The sequence below is a fragment of the Amphiura filiformis genome, chromosome 3 (assembly GCF_039555335.1).
Source record: "Amphiura filiformis chromosome 3, Afil_fr2py, whole genome shotgun sequence".
In the NCBI taxonomy this organism is placed as follows: domain Eukaryota; kingdom Metazoa; phylum Echinodermata; class Ophiuroidea; order Amphilepidida; family Amphiuridae; genus Amphiura; species Amphiura filiformis.
The window spans coordinates 38,098,829-38,114,662 of NC_092630.1; the positions used below are offsets into that span (position 1 = coordinate 38,098,829).

The window sequence follows — 15,834 nt, forward strand, 5'->3', positions numbered from 1 at the left end:
GCGCATTCTAGCGACCATCATATCTGTTCAACACGTATTTTCAAGTGTATGAGACCACATCTGGTTTCTTGAGAAAAATTCATTTATGGGAGATATTCATCATTTTCTAACCCGGTATCCGAAGTTTTTCGTCTGATATCAAAATATCAAAATTTATTTTTTTCCTCAATGCTGAAACTGCCTGTACAGTGTACAATGTCATACCTTTTTAAAAACGACAAAAAGAATACAAAATTTGCCGTGACCAGGATTCGAACCTGGGTTATTGCGGCCACAACGCAATGTCCTAACCACTAGACTATCACAGCGCCTTGAGTGATGCCTTCTATTCTGCATTGTGTCATAGAAACAGCTTAGTCTTGCATTTGAGGGCGCTGTGACACTTTTTCACTAGAGGCCCATAAAAGCCACTATATACGATCTTGTATAAATTGGTTGATTTTTTTCAAACTGAACTGAATGTTTACACATGTCCCAAATTGCAGCTAAATGAAATCAGCCAAATGTATTGTGTTTGTAAGTTCGACATAATGTCATAATTCAAGAATTATGAACTGCGTGTTAAATCATTTCTTTCACTTTACCTTGTTATTTCAGCTCAAAATGGACAGAAACCCTTCCCGAGTACTAGCATTATTTCAGCAGTTTGTATATAATAACAAATTTAAAATATAAAGGATATCGTATATTAAAGGCCCATTCAGTGATTTGCTCATCTGGACGATCGTAAAAATCATCAAAATTCAAACATATCCTGCTAGTGGTTCAGCTGAAAGCCATGTAGGCCTAATTAAGACAAAAAAGGGCATTTCACATGAATCTGTAATTTGTAATTTATATACTGACAGTATGTAAATTTTTCATTTCAAAAATACCAAATGACAATTTTAATGACTTATCAAGTTATCCATCATTTTTTTACACTTTCGCTTGGATCGCTGATCGCTGAGTATATACCGGTACCTGGGCTAGATCTCACATCCATGATTTAAGTAGAATTGGTCCTCGATAAATGAAAAAGGCTTGAAACGGTCCGATCGAATTTAAGGGATAAGTAAAAGGAGTCATTACCCTCATAAGTACAGTCAGAACACAGACGTTCCCCCAAATCGATCCAGTGCAAACACATTCTCTTGAATATTCTTAGTGTTTTGAAAGCAGTCAAGATAAATACCATTCACCATTCAATAAGCTTCAATAGGAATGTCATATTCAATAAAAATCAAATGTTGTTGAGGTCACATACTGTGAGAAAGAATACTCCTTCACACGTAAAAAAAAATGGGTAAAACAAAACAAAAGTGCAGAAAAAGGTAAATAAGTTGAGGAAGAACTTCTGATTTAATAACTGGAATCTCTTTCTCGACTTTCCATACTGACTTACCGACCGTATTAAGGGGCGTTTTGTGATCCACAGTGCAGCCTCATCCCCAACTTTTTTCAAAAAAAGTGAGATTTTTATAGGCCTACCGCTGGAAACCTCTGGCAACATAATGTTTATGTACAAATATTCTCGTGCAGATTAATTCGTTTAGCAAAAACACCGTCAAAGTGAATACGTTATAGGCAACGTTTGCACAGTATTTTTTGTGGGACCTAAGAGCACACCAGACATATTGAATTGCATTTTGAATATGAGGAATGTCCTTCTGATGTCAATTTATTTTTAATTCGCGATATAATACAAATTTTATGGCAAATTATTAAAATTTGATATTTTTGATATTTAACAGTCCTCGAAGTAAACTTCATAAATCTAATGATATGTATGCCTACTTAAAGTGTATGAGTGGATGAAAAGCCGATCATCAATTAAAAATGTTGACCTTCTATCACATTAAAGATAAATAATACATTTTTTCCCAAAAAGACCTTCATATTTTTGGTGTTTGAGGCTTGCGTCAAGGTCTGATGCCACTGAAATTGCGGATGACTCCAAGCTATCTACTGCTGATATTGCTATCGATGAAGTCTTCAGATGATCTGCGCGGTGCGGTGTGATTAAAAATCCGGGGATGCAATGAGCTTGAATATTCATAATTTATTAGCTTTTCTCTGAGTGGTAGAAAAAGTACACACCCCCTCCCCGCCCCTGTCTATCCGGTGACGTCAATGGATTTGCTAATGTATTTTACAGGATCTCTCCCTTTTGTATAATGAAAGAAAACAACAAAACTACTACGCACATCCATGACATCAGCACACATCAGTTTGTGAATGAATTTGGGAGAAAACGTGTCGCTGAAAATCGGTAAAATTGTCAATTAAAAGTGAAAAGCAGAGAAGCGTCAAGCGGTAAAGTGACTAATAATATCAAGACGTCCGTTAAGGCAAGATTTGGTAAGTTAATTTTATGGAGATAGATGCTAATTTGGGGTGCAAATCATGCAATGTTTCAAGCTTCGACGATGTGACCTTGGCATTTCAGGAGGTGCGTATGACAGGAGGATGCCGAGGTGAATCGAAAGGTCAGCATGCCACCTCAAATGATTTGTCAGTATACCACTGAAAACCTCCGGCTACATAATGTTTATGTACAAAAAATATCTTGCAGATTAATTCCTTTAAGGGGGTACTACACCCCTGGTCAATTTTGTGCCTATTTTTGCATTGTTCTCAAAAATTATAGTGTAGGTAACCTAGGCAAACCTTAGTTAACACATTTACTAGTCAGCGAATTCGCCGAGACCGGGGCCCCAACACAATGCATATTTACATAGAAATTTGAATTTTTTTTCGAGAATAGGTGGGTGAAGGAAACCTACATAAATATGTTTTCTATACTTCACTTGACCCAAATATATGATTTTTTATGGTGAATCAAGTCGCACATGGAATTTTAGAGGGATTTTGATAGCAGTTCCATTAAAAAAAGCTGCCATCGCCATGAGACTAAGATCTAGAAACACCCCGAAATGCCGTTTTGGGGAATTTTGCTAGCTGAATCTTTTTGATGAAAGTCAATCTTTGACAAGATGTAACTTTGCTACGGAAAGTGCTATGAAAAAAAGGTTTTCAGTTTTGGCTTAGTTTACTCAAGGGCTTTAATTTGATATATAAAACGATGCAATTTGATGGCAAATTTGAATTCACCTAGGATACCTATATAGTGCATTGGTGACAAGTATGAAGTAAGGTATGTTATAGGGGCAAGGACTACAACTACTGCACTGAAAATTCCCCAACTCAAGGCAAGTAGTTATTGATTTATTGATCAAATATATTGGTTTTCCCTCATTTTTGACTGTAACTCCACAACTGTTGTCTGTGTTGAAATAAAATTTCCAGTGCAGTAGTTGTAGTCCTTGCCCTATAATATTCTGTCGGTCCGTGCCACGTCACTTCCGGTTGATCACGGTCGAGTGAAAACAAGTCCCTGATTCGATTTTTGTTGACAATTTCTGTCATTGGTGTTATGTAAATTTCGATCGCAAATAGTCAGTGGAATCAAACAACCGCTTCTAAGTCTTCAGAGTGGAAAAAACTTACTTGATTTACCGCTTATATACTGACAAACTTAAAATTAAATTCCATGGTCGAGTGTCGTTTTTCCGAAATTGAATATCACTCCAGCAACAGCGCTATGTAGCCTCCTTCACAGCCGGTTTCTGTTGTTCATAACAAATCGTGAGCCACATGCAGTTTGGGCCCGAGACTAGAGATAGCCCGGATGTCCGACCGACAGAATACATCTTACTTGTCACCAATGCGCTATAATTTTTGAGAAAAATGCAAAAATAGGCACAGATTTGGGCAGGGGTGTAGTACCCCCTTATTAAACAAAAATATCATGAAATTGTAAATGTAATTATGTTCTGGTTAGTCCGAATAATCAGACCCAGAAGCAGAACAAAATAGTAATTTCTGACATGATCGTGTTCTGGGTCTGAACTGTTTCTATTCGAAATCTTGATGCCAAATTGGACAAAAGAAGCACATGGTCCTACTTCACAGTTTTTAATCCCCTATTCATGTTATGTGAATCACTCTGTGGACCATCCTTTTGATACTTGAGTATTTGGACAAGCGGAACAGTTTTGACAGGCCCTTTGTCTACCTCTCTGTTTGTAAACAAACAAGGGTCGAAATTGTCCTCCTCTGCGAATACGAAAGGCAGCGTAATAGTACGGCACTATGTTCTGGTACACCAGAACGAAATTACAACACATTGACTGTCTACGATCATATGCAATATTACACATAAAATCATGCATAACGCCCCAGGCATAATGCACGCTCGCAAACGCAAAATTGGAATCAACTGAAATTTTTCATTTGTATCTACTGAAAAATGTCATAAAAAGACTAGGGCCATGAATGCGATACGTACGTAAAAACGGGGCACCGTGAACTCACGTCGTGGTGATGACGTCACACTGACGGCATATATTTATAGGAAGAATTCAAAACACAGCGACGATAACAGTCACAAGTCTGGTCTTTTACATCCTCAAATGTGCTCAAAATTTACCAACATGCACCAAATATGTTTTGTTTAAGTCTCATCTTCACATGAGGAATGGTAGGAAGTGGTATTTATGAGAAAAAGTGGTATTTTATGTAATAATAATAATATTTATTTCAATTGTCATAAATTACAAACATGAAAAAAACCCACTAAAAGCAATTTAAATGACAATCCAGGAAAGAAGAAATAGACTAAACAGTCCAAACACAATGTGTTCTTCTTTCCTGATTATAAGTACATATAAAAATAATAATAAATTTAAGATACATGTACACATTAAAAAAAAAAAAAAAAAACACTCTAAGACATAACATATGCACATAGGATGTATCAACAGAGCACAAGATAGGCCGCGGCAGCAAAATACATTAATACACATGTGAACAATGTTACTACCTTAGAGTGGGCCTACATGTAACTCAAATTATACAACTATTGGAACTATGTAAGTTTCCAAAACATTTTTAGATATACATGCATATGAAAAACATAATTACATCATAAAATGTTCTTTACACATTGCCTTAAACAAGTTAAGGGAGGGCGCAGAGCGGACATCAGTGGGAAGTTCATTCCACAATCGTGGAAAGGAAACAAAAACAGAATTGAAAAAGGCATTGGTATGAGAACTACAGTGGAGATATCTAAGCTCTTTGACCTTAGAAGGCTTGAAAAATTGGCAAAAGGGATGCTCTTGCTCAGGGGTCTCAGACCTTCGTACGGAGAAGGACAGTGGAAATCGTAGTGACGGAGGTGTGAGTACCTCGGGCTAAAAAATTAAAAGAGGATGCCAGGATCAAGAAATACTCCTTTAAATTGAAATTTTTTAATTTGCCATTCAAGTTTGCATTAAATATTGCATATTTAAAAAAGATCAAAAGTATTTGATATCAGAAGGACATTCCTCGTATTTAGAATGCTATTTTGTATCTGTGTGGATAACATATACTGCAGTAGGCTACTGCACACCGCTCCATATGAAACAAGACAAGCAGGAATTGGTGTCAGGCAAGAAAATATGCTTGCTGAAGCCAGGGGTCGATCTAGAAAATAAAAGTTACATGCACCACTGCAGTTTTTCCCTGACCCTGAATATGGGCTTAATATCACAAAATTTTGCATGCACAGGCAAAATTTTACATGCACAAAACCAAGGTTACATGCATCTGTGCATATTAAACCCCTCTAAATCAAACCCTGGCTGAAGCCAACAAACAAACGATGGTGGTTTGGAACTGGCAAATTTGAGGCTTGCGTCAAGTTCTGATGCCACTGATATTGATCACATTGTCATGAGTATTTTTTTCATAGGAAATATGGCAAAATGTAAAATGTGGTGTTGATAAATTTTATGAAGTATGATGTACAATATGTATTTACTAAGCACTACAGAGCTTACAAATCTGTAGAAATTATAAAATTACTGAGAATTATAGCATTTTTTTTCTCTCCAACAGATTTCATCTATTTGGTTGATTTTACCAGCCTGGGAGTGACACTATTCCTAGGCCTCTCCAGATATGTCAGCATGCTACTCCTTCGGTAAACACCTGGTGAAAGGTTCACAAGTCTTCTTCAGATCTGGTTTGTCATTTGGATTTGTCAATCGTAAACCAGTTCTACCAGGACGTATCCTTTAATGCAGAGACTCAGGAGAGAAGGGGAGATATTTATAAAGAGATTGTGAATAGATTAATGAGAGAGGTAGTGATGAATGAGTGAGAAAGAGAGAGGGAGCAGAAGTACACCTAATTGAACACTTGTTGTGCCATTCAGAGAGGACATTAAGTTGAACATTTAGGGATTCAATCATGTTTCACCGTTGTTCATCACCGTTTAACAACGATGCGGCTTGCATACGCACACAGGTTCCAGACGAATTTTACGCGCTCTCACGTAACGCATAGTGTATATCATATTCTACAGTAAAAGTGTGGATTCATCACAGATTTACAATGGTTGGCTCCTGTATAAAGGTATAGGAGGAGTTGTTGAATTTATTGAAGATGCAGACAGAAAGAGAAGGATTAGAGAGAAAGGGAGAGAGAGAGAGAGAGAAGTGTGGTATAATGATGGTAATACCCAAAGTTTGATTGATTCCTTGACCAATGAATTTCTTCACAGATATCCTGGTATCTCCACTAAGGGTGGTTGAGCGTTTTCGTGACCTGACAAATGACGAGTTGGCCGATTTGTTTCAGAGCACACAGATAATATCCAAAGTGATAGAACAGGAGTATAATGCAACATCGCTCTCCATTGCCTTACAGGTAATATAATCAAATGATAATAAATTTACAATATACCTAAAAGGGTGTTGTCCTGAAATGAACATTGCAAACAGATGAAAATTGAAATGTGGATATCATTTTATTTGGTAAAAAAGAATGAATGCGTACAGGCAGTAATCATCACGGTGCTGAACAAATCCTGAATCGAAAATTTGATGACTAGTTAAATTTGTAAACAAACTAATCTTTTGTGTCTTTGGGGATTTTATATATAATAAAAAGGTTGTTCAAAATAATTTCTATCAATGGCCCATTCAGTGATCCCAGTGAAAATTGTTTAAAAGTGAAGGATAAGTAACATTTAAGGGGGTACTACACCCCTGGCAAATCTTGTGCCTATTTTTGCATTTTTCTCAAAAATTATAGCGCATTGGTGACAAGTAAGATATGTATATTATAGGGGCAAGGATTACAACTACTGCACTTAAAATTCAGCAACTCAAGACAAGTAGTTATTGATTTATTGATCAAATATTGGTTTTCCCTCATTTTTGACTGTAACTCCACAACTGTTGTCTGTGCTGAAATAAAATTTCCAGTGCAGTAGTTGTAGTCCTTGCCCCTATAATATACATCTTACTTGTCACCAATGTGCTATAATTTTTGAGAAAAATGCAAAAATAGGCACAAAATTGGGCAGGGGTGTAGTACCCCCTTAAATATAAATGTACCTGATTAAATATAAATGTACCAATTATGTGTTTATTTTATTGGTAAATATCCTGTGCATGAATACCTTTATGACTGAATGGACTTATCTTCCTACCTATATGATATTATCTTTAATACTAACGAATAGATTTTTAATAGCACCAAGTAGTTGTAGAATCTGTTTAGACTCAGTCCACATGAGTGTGTTTTTTTTCCCTTCGACGGGTTGTGTCCTAATTGTGTTACAAAATAAGAAGAGTGTCTGCTCAGTGTTGTCAGCATACTACAATTCTGTCATCATTTGCGAATTATGAAAATATACTTCATTGGGTCAATTCGTACCATGATTGTGTTGCAATTGCCGATGAAAATTACAAAATATTTACTCAATGGACTTCATAATTACGTGGCATGTGTTGTGTATTTACCAGAAGTAATTAAGACAGTAAAGACACGATGGCAAGGTGCTGACCATGTGAACGCTCTCATCGTTCATTTATTATAATCGTGTCATAATCAGGAAATTACAACACAATGACAAAAAATTGTAATGTGGACTGGGTCATAATCTTATTATTAAGTATACTTCTCAGCAAGAATGTTCAATGCATGGCTGCACATAATGCTAAAAGTATACTCAAACTGAACTCCAATGCTGTTTTATAACTGGCAACATAACTGCTTTCATGCACCCTTCTCTCTTTCATGAGATGAGGAATCGGCTCATATATTAGCAGAACACTAACAAAATAATTTGCACACTGTAAAACAAGCTTAGAGGTCAAAATGATGCTCTACCGTCAGAAGACAGGGTTGATATTAATATCAGGGTTTCCACTGTCATTGAAAGTCCTTGAATTTGAAAACACCTTTTTAAGGCCTTGAAAGTCGTGGAAATTTGCACAAGGTCCTTGAAAGTCCTTGAAAATCGAAATTTTACCTAAAGTATAATTTTGACAAAATTTGGGGAGTCGAGAGGAGCTGTCACTTTCGTTAATTATTTAATATGTGCCGCATGGTGCGGGAACCCTGTAATATGTTTGGTTTCACTATCTTGGTGAATCAAACTTGATATTTGAGGACATAGATACAGTTTGAACATAATGGTTTTACAGATCTGGGAGGTTAAGGAAGTGTCTGTTACACATGTAGCAAATTATAGGTGTAAAATTGACAAAATTGTGAAGTTAAGTTGTTGTTCAACTCCCTTGCATGAATTGATTACCTACATAGTTCCTACTGTCAAGTGTGATGTTGTGATATGTGATAATCAATTAGGCCTATACTGCTTCTCAACTCTAGATTGGTAGTGTGATGTCACAGCATGTTTCAGAATCACAACATAATACGCTTGCATATGTATGCGGGGGTACTCAGTACAAATGACCATATGGGACGTGCATAAACATGGGTAGCATTTTCAGCCTTTTGGTATATCAATGACCCTTTTTTCTAGGCCAATTTTGGTATATGGGTGGGTCCTTTTTTCAAAATTTTCTCAATTTTTTTTTTTGAAATTTCACCAAAATTTAGAGGAAAAATGGTAAAAACTAAGACAATTAGGGTTAAATTTGGCCGAAAATTTTGACTTTTAGTATATCGATGGGTCCAAATTTCTTGAAAAATTGGTATATCGATGGGTCCACATTCAAATTTTCAGTGGCACACCCCTACCAATACCAAACTTCAGAATACCCCCAGGATATGTAATGGCAGCACAATCATAACATTCTCTCACATACAGAGATGCATTTTGACGTCACTACCAATCTAGAGGTGTAAAAGCAGTATAGGGGGTTTGGAGTCTCCACCGCACAACTAAAACAACATCAAACAAGAATATCTTTTTAACATTTTACAATTGAATTTTTCTCTTTTCTTTTATCTATTCTTATGTAATCTTTTAATATAAGGGTAACCATGGTAACCAGCAGTCAGTCCCATGGGCCTCCTACCAATACTGGGCAACCCTAGTGATGGAGGGAGGAGTGTGGGGCAATAGTGTACCTCTCAAGTAAGTGTTGTGGTGGTTTAGTCCTATTGTGTGTTCAATAGGATCAACTATAACATTAAAAAAACATGATAAAACAAAGCAAGATTCTCAAAAACTTGCTGTTATTTTGTTCTTTCTCAGGATGGACCCGATGCAGGCCAAACAGTAGAAGTAAGTAGATGTATTTGGTTACGTCAACAACAACAGCGTCACTATAACTACTGATATATATGGTGACATGGAAGATTTACAATGTACTAGATGGGTGAAGGCAGACACAGGGGTGCCAAGCATGCATAGCGTATGATTTAAGCCATTATCTGAAATACAGCAATTTCAAACCAAATACTAAATTAAAACATTGAACATATTTAGAGTTCCAAAATTGTATCATGTTTTGCTTTAGAATGATCGTATCAACCACACACTTTGTTCACTGCCTGAAGATAGATACAGGGTTTCCAAACAATTTCAGCCCATATCGTGCGTCAAATAATTGAAAAGTTGCCCAATTTTTCTCTTAACATTGGTTTCTATGGGACAGGAAACGAAAACGGAAATTGCGGGAGCTAATGTTAAAAAGTCACCCAATTTTTTCTTAACCATTGGTTTCTATGGGACAGGTAATTGTCAGAAGTTATAGGGAAAATGTTCAAAAAATGCCTAATTGGGCTACTAAATCAAGTGTTTGGCAACCCTGGATAATAATAATATAAACAAATTTGTAGAGTACCTTATGAAAAAGCCTCAAAGCCATAGTTGCCAAAACTTTTCAGTACCAAGGTGTGGCATATTGGCTTGTCATGCCATGGGGAACAACTCTCAAGTAGCCCAATTTTTAAGCTTCCAAAAATGTAGAACGTAAGTCACCCAATTGGGCGAAAAACCACTTGACTAAAAAACTTACTTGATGACTCAATATATGGTCACAAGACCCATTGTTAAAGTTTGGAGCTTCAGAGATTTGAAACCTTTATAATTCAGCTGAATACATCAGTTTGTTGCCGTAGCCTGACACTTGCAAAAGTAGCCCAATTTTAGGCAAGTTTTAGCAGCGGCAAGTGATCGCCAAATAGCCCAATTATCAAGCTACTAATAGCCCAATTGTGCATCTAAGGTGCTGCATTGGTGTCACTGCTCAAAGTCTGTAGGATTGATGTGACAATAGAACTAGAAGAATAATTGATAACTATTTTATACATTAAATCAATAAAACTGTCTTCTCTTGTAAATATTTGGTGCTTATAAACCAGCAAGTCAAATGAATTGATATATGATGTCACATGATATATACATGCAAGAAGTTGTAAACATGTAATAGACAAGACATGCAAGATGTGTGTTGCTTGAACATTTGATTCTTGAACACATCTTCAAGGACATAACATATTGTTTTATGTGTGGTCTCACTTTACCGAGACACGGATCAATCAGAATGCCAATTGTCTGGCAAGTATAAAATGAATTACTGACATCTTTCATCAAAACTAAATAAATCTCTTCTTATGAGAGGTACAATTTGTGATGCCAAACATCTATGTTAACAAGAATTTTAAAATAAAATCTAAATTATCCAAATCTAAATCATTTCAGGATATAGGTTCACTTAAAATAAATTAAATGCCCTAGCTTACAGTGTTTGAACATGTTGCTGCTGTTATCTATGGACCCGGTCTATCGCGATCAAGTCTTGGCAATTCCCTGTCTGCTTCTTCATACCATACACACTCCCATCATCTCTCAGATACTGGAGAACCAGCAAGAAGTCCAGGAGTCACAGTCTGACTAATATTGCACAGTCAGGATGGTCCACAGGCCAGGCCCATTGCAAAGCCCAGGTTTGCAAGCCTCAGGGCCCATACCTGCTTCCAGCCCCAGCACAACCGACCCATTCATCAGACCCAATCCTTGTACCAAAGTTGTGGATCCAGCTGGCTGACTTACCTTATAGTAGGGTCATATTTAGGCTTTTGTGACCACAAGAGCAGGAAGGATAATATGTTCATTATTGATATCGGTTCTTTGAGATAATTTAGTAAAATGAGCTCCTATGTCCCTCCCAAAGTAGTAGGGGCTAACTGGGGGGGGGGGGATCCATTATACAGAGGTCAAATAGGAAAAATGATTGAATGCTTCTGATCATCTCAAAGAACATATATCAAATTCTCAATTCTTTTCTCTTGCAGTCATGAAAACTTTATATATGGCCCTACTATTAGGTTTCAGTGCCGCATGCAGGTAATGTGAAGAAAAGTTGACTGCAGAAAATGCTGAAGATACATATTGGTTTCTCGGAATTGAGACGTTACAAAGGAAAGTACTATGTAGAATGTTGCATTTATCAACCATATTTCTTCCTTGCAGTGATTTCTATTGATTGATGAAGATCAATTCACTGAATAGCAGCAACTATGAACCATCCAAGTCCGCATCCTTTGTATTATTTGGCCAATTTTTTTAAAAGTGCAAAGCCATTTATGCAAATACAACAGAGGTAATATGTCAATGTACATGCACAATTAAATCTTAATCATGCACATGATATAGTTGCCATTTTTGCCTTGGTTAGAATTTGAGCTCAGTGTGAATCACGTTAAAACACTTTACGTGTGAGATAGGGATGCCGGGACTGGTCTTTTAGCACTGTGCTAAAATCATGTTGATATGAATAAATGCTGTCTACTTTGTGCATTTGCATAAGCCTTTCATAAGAACGGCAGATACAATGGGATGTCGCTGTTCAGTTTGGATAAAGCATTTTGAATTTCCCAGTAAATTCTAAAGGCATTACCCAAGCTGAACAGCGCTCTCCTATTGTGTCTACCATTTTTGAATGATGAAGGTAAAGGTACATGAAGTACAGTGGTCACTGCATGGAGGAAGATGGTTTGTTCTGATCAGAGTGGGTTTGTGCATATTTGTTTTCTCTCTTGTTTTATTGCAGCATGTCCATGTGCATGTTTTACCAAGAAAACCTGAAGATTTCAAGGCGAACGATGAAATATATGACAAGGTTAGTGTTGTGAAAATATTACAATATAGAAACCTTTTTATGAAATATCCAAGGGTTGTTGATGTGGATAGCAACAAAATGTGCTTGGTAGTTGAAAAGATGAGAGGCATTTATATAATATGTGACATGATCAAGGGGAATGAGTCACAAGTCGACCTTGGTCGAAAATGAGTTTTGCACATGTTTCTAAAAAGGACATTTAGAGCTTTCAGAAACAGAAAACCCCATGTAGATACAACTTTTCTTTGCGAAGTTACATCAATTTATCAATCGCTGAAAACATTATAAAACAAAAGAATTTTAACACTTTCTTTGCCATTATCTCAAAATCATTATTAGGGACATCCGACTCATTTCCCTTGATCATGTCACATATGTAGTCAATCATCTGGTTCACTATACCACAAGTGGGTTTCTAGGTATAGCTGATGGTTTCTTTGCGCAATTTAAGATGCAGTAGGTGTCCAAATCTTTCAGTACATGCTACTTTAGAAATTTGTGCATGAAACATGCTTATGAAAAACATGTTATGATGCCTGGTCATGGTTTAATTCATTTGAGATGCCAAGTGCAATTATTATTCCATAACCCTCTGAGCACTACCTGTCGATCTAACATTGCCTCTGATTGGTCAATTACATGATATCTTCACTTAAATCACCAATCAGAATGGAGCTTTGCAAATAATTGGTGAAATTATTCTAACAATGTTGCTGATTGGGCCAATTGATAATGAAAACTTCTTTTTGGCCAATCAGCAGGTAGTTCTCATGGGGTTAAAGATATGGGAAATGAGTGAGCAATTACTGACAGATTTGGAGTTGAAAGTAAATGAGTCTTACGATCTTGGTTTTTGATTATAGGGATCCATTTACACACCAGATAGTTAGCATATATGTGGTCTTTGTGATTTTGTGACCAAAAATGATAGTGTGAAAACTGGTTATGATTTCCTGCATTGAAACAAATTCCTCACAGTTGGTGTATAGCAGTTGGTGTATCCTCACAATTGGATGTAAATTGCATATTATAGTATCATATTTTCATTAAATATTAATTTTCTGAGTTCTTGTCCATTTGTTCATCTTACACCAAGTGTAAATACAATCTTATTTTTCAAATATAGAGTAGTGTAATTTGATACACACAAGTTATATATGGAATATATATCATTTTAAAATGCAATAATCATCCAATTGCAGCATGCAACAATTTCAATATTTGGCTGTACTTGCATGTCAACATATTTGTTCACAAGAAATGCTGATATGCTTTGCTTTCCTTCCCTTTTTCTCAAAATAGCTTATTAATAACCTATTGTTTGATTTATTTGTTGAAAGGCCTTTTTCAGTGGTTAGTGAATACATCTAGAGGGTATAGTATTATTTCATGATGTATACAAATCTGTGAAAATCAATAGACTATACCCATTCCATGCAACTTGATATGAATTAAAATAAATATAATTTAAGTTGACTATATGCCGACTCCTGTAACCAGTTTAGAGCATTTTAAATCCAAATGATCGATGGGGAAACTTGAAAAACAATAGTTTATGGAAATGATGCAACAAGATATTGGAATTGTTAGTTTGAAATTATCAACTCTATCCACAGTCTAGCTTATGATGTGATATAAATGTATGGAGTTACGGATCTATGCTGATAAATTCCAGGATTACAATAGGGAAAACATTTACCTTTGGGTTCATGAAAGTTCTTCATCTGTAGGTTAGGTATTTCAGTGCAGATTTGCAATTTGTGTACTCATATTCAGTGATCTGGGTTTAATAACTTACAGAGAAGATGACCCCATTGCTTTGGTTATCTTTTCAAATTTTTTTTTATTCTATACACCTAAATTGAGAATATTGTACCACTTTTTCAACTTTGGGATATTTTCCATTGTACAATCAACACCCAAGGATTCAGAATATATGCTGCAATTAGTGGGTACATTATTTAATGATCATGTAGGCAATAATATGTATTTGTTTGCTGTTTTTCATTCATTCTCAAACCCATGTAGCTGCAAGGTTTCATGGTGAATCAGTCGGGAATATCAAAAGTAAGTACCATATAGGGAGTGGTGTATTGGAAGAGTGATATATGGCCATGTGTGTTGAACTCGCCACCCAAAAATGGGGGCGGTGTTACGTATTTCATCATAACTCAGCTGAACAAAAAGATAATGTCATGGTTTTGGTCTCATTTGAAAGCTAAATAATGCCACTAACAAACTGAAAAATATGAACAAAAAAGCTTCACAACTAATAAAGCTGTGGTTGATTGAATTGCAAGCAGTCAGGGTGGTGAAGGGAGGAGGGAAGCACATAAACTCTATGGAAACAGGGTGTTTCACATGTGTAACTTGAATAAATTAACTACTACAGGGGCTATAAACTTGGTTTGGGTCTTACATTACTGCTAAACAATTTTAGTAATTGAGTATATTTGAAGTGCTTATGTCTTGAGCTTTCCAAAAATGTATACTCTAGTTTAGGGTTGATAATTGTGGAGATATTCTAATTTAAAACTCGGTTGTGGTAAAAATTCATAATATTTGTGATGTAACGCTAAGCGTGGCGAGTTCAGAACACATGGCCATAAAGATTAAATAGGATGTGATTATTTCTCTAGTCCACTTACGTACCTACCCGCCTTAAACATGGAAGAACATGGATGAATGCACAACAGTGACAACCAAAGTCTAGTTTGCAGTGATATAATGGTTCCAGTTTCTTTTGTTGGGTTGTTTAGTTGAAGAAAGGGAAGGTCATTCAAGTTGGACTAGGTGGGAAGTAGTTTTGAAGTGCTGATAATAAAGGAACCAATACCATGTTTACTGTGCAATCCTATTGGTCTTCCAGTTTATATCACTTGTGCAGAATGTATGGAGGCAAGACTTTAGAAGATGCCACCCCAATTCTTTGGGATCAGGTTCTGGAATTTTTAGATTAATTAAGGAGGTACTACACCCCTGGCCAATTTTGTGCCTATTTTTGCATTTTTTTCAAATATTATAGCGCATTGGTGACAGGTAAGATATGTATATTATAGTGGCAAAGACTACAACTACTGCACTGAAAATTCAGCAACTCAAGGCAAGTAGTTATTGATTTATTGATCAAATATTGGTTTTCCCTCATTTTTGACTGTAACTCCACAACTGTGGTCTGTGCTGAAATAAAATTTCCAGTGCAATAGTTGTAGTCCTTGCCCCTATAATATACATATCTTACTTGTCACCAATGCGCTATAATTTTTTAGAAAAATGCAAAAATAGGCACAAAATTTGGCAGGGGTGTAGTACCCCCTTAAGGACAGAAATTTAAATTATGATGTTGGAGAATTTTAGGGATTGGCTTAGAATTGGTGTGACGTTCCATATTCTAAACTTGCTTTGTAAGTACAATGTA

General features: G+C 36.2%; 1 protein-coding gene and 1 non-coding gene across 5 annotated transcripts in view; one reads left to right on the top strand and one right to left on the bottom strand.

The window, feature by feature from the left end:
• Positions 1-236: 236 nt before the first annotated feature.
• Positions 237-308, bottom strand: Trnah-gug (transfer RNA histidin (anticodon GUG)). Its single transcript has one exon. It is a non-coding gene; the product is annotated as a tRNA-His (tRNA).
• Positions 309-2,208: 1,900 nt separating this feature from the next.
• Positions 2,209-15,834, top strand: part of LOC140148464 (bis(5'-adenosyl)-triphosphatase-like) — a 37,231-nt gene continuing 23,605 nt past the window's right edge. For 2 of the 4 annotated variants that reach the window (XM_072170426.1, XM_072170428.1), the window contains exons 1-6: positions 2,209-2,340; positions 5,926-6,097; positions 6,593-6,738; positions 9,545-9,574; positions 12,348-12,416; positions 14,445-14,483. In XM_072170426.1, the coding sequence (XP_072026527.1) occupies positions 5,989-6,097; positions 6,593-6,738; positions 9,545-9,574; positions 12,348-12,416; positions 14,445-14,483 (393 nt within the window). In that variant the 5' untranslated portion in view covers positions 2,209-2,340; positions 5,926-5,988. The remainder of the gene's footprint in view (positions 2,341-5,925; positions 6,098-6,592; positions 6,739-9,544; positions 9,575-12,347; positions 12,417-14,444; positions 14,484-15,834) is intronic. The other 2 variants (XM_072170427.1, XM_072170429.1) reach the window with 1 other exon arrangement.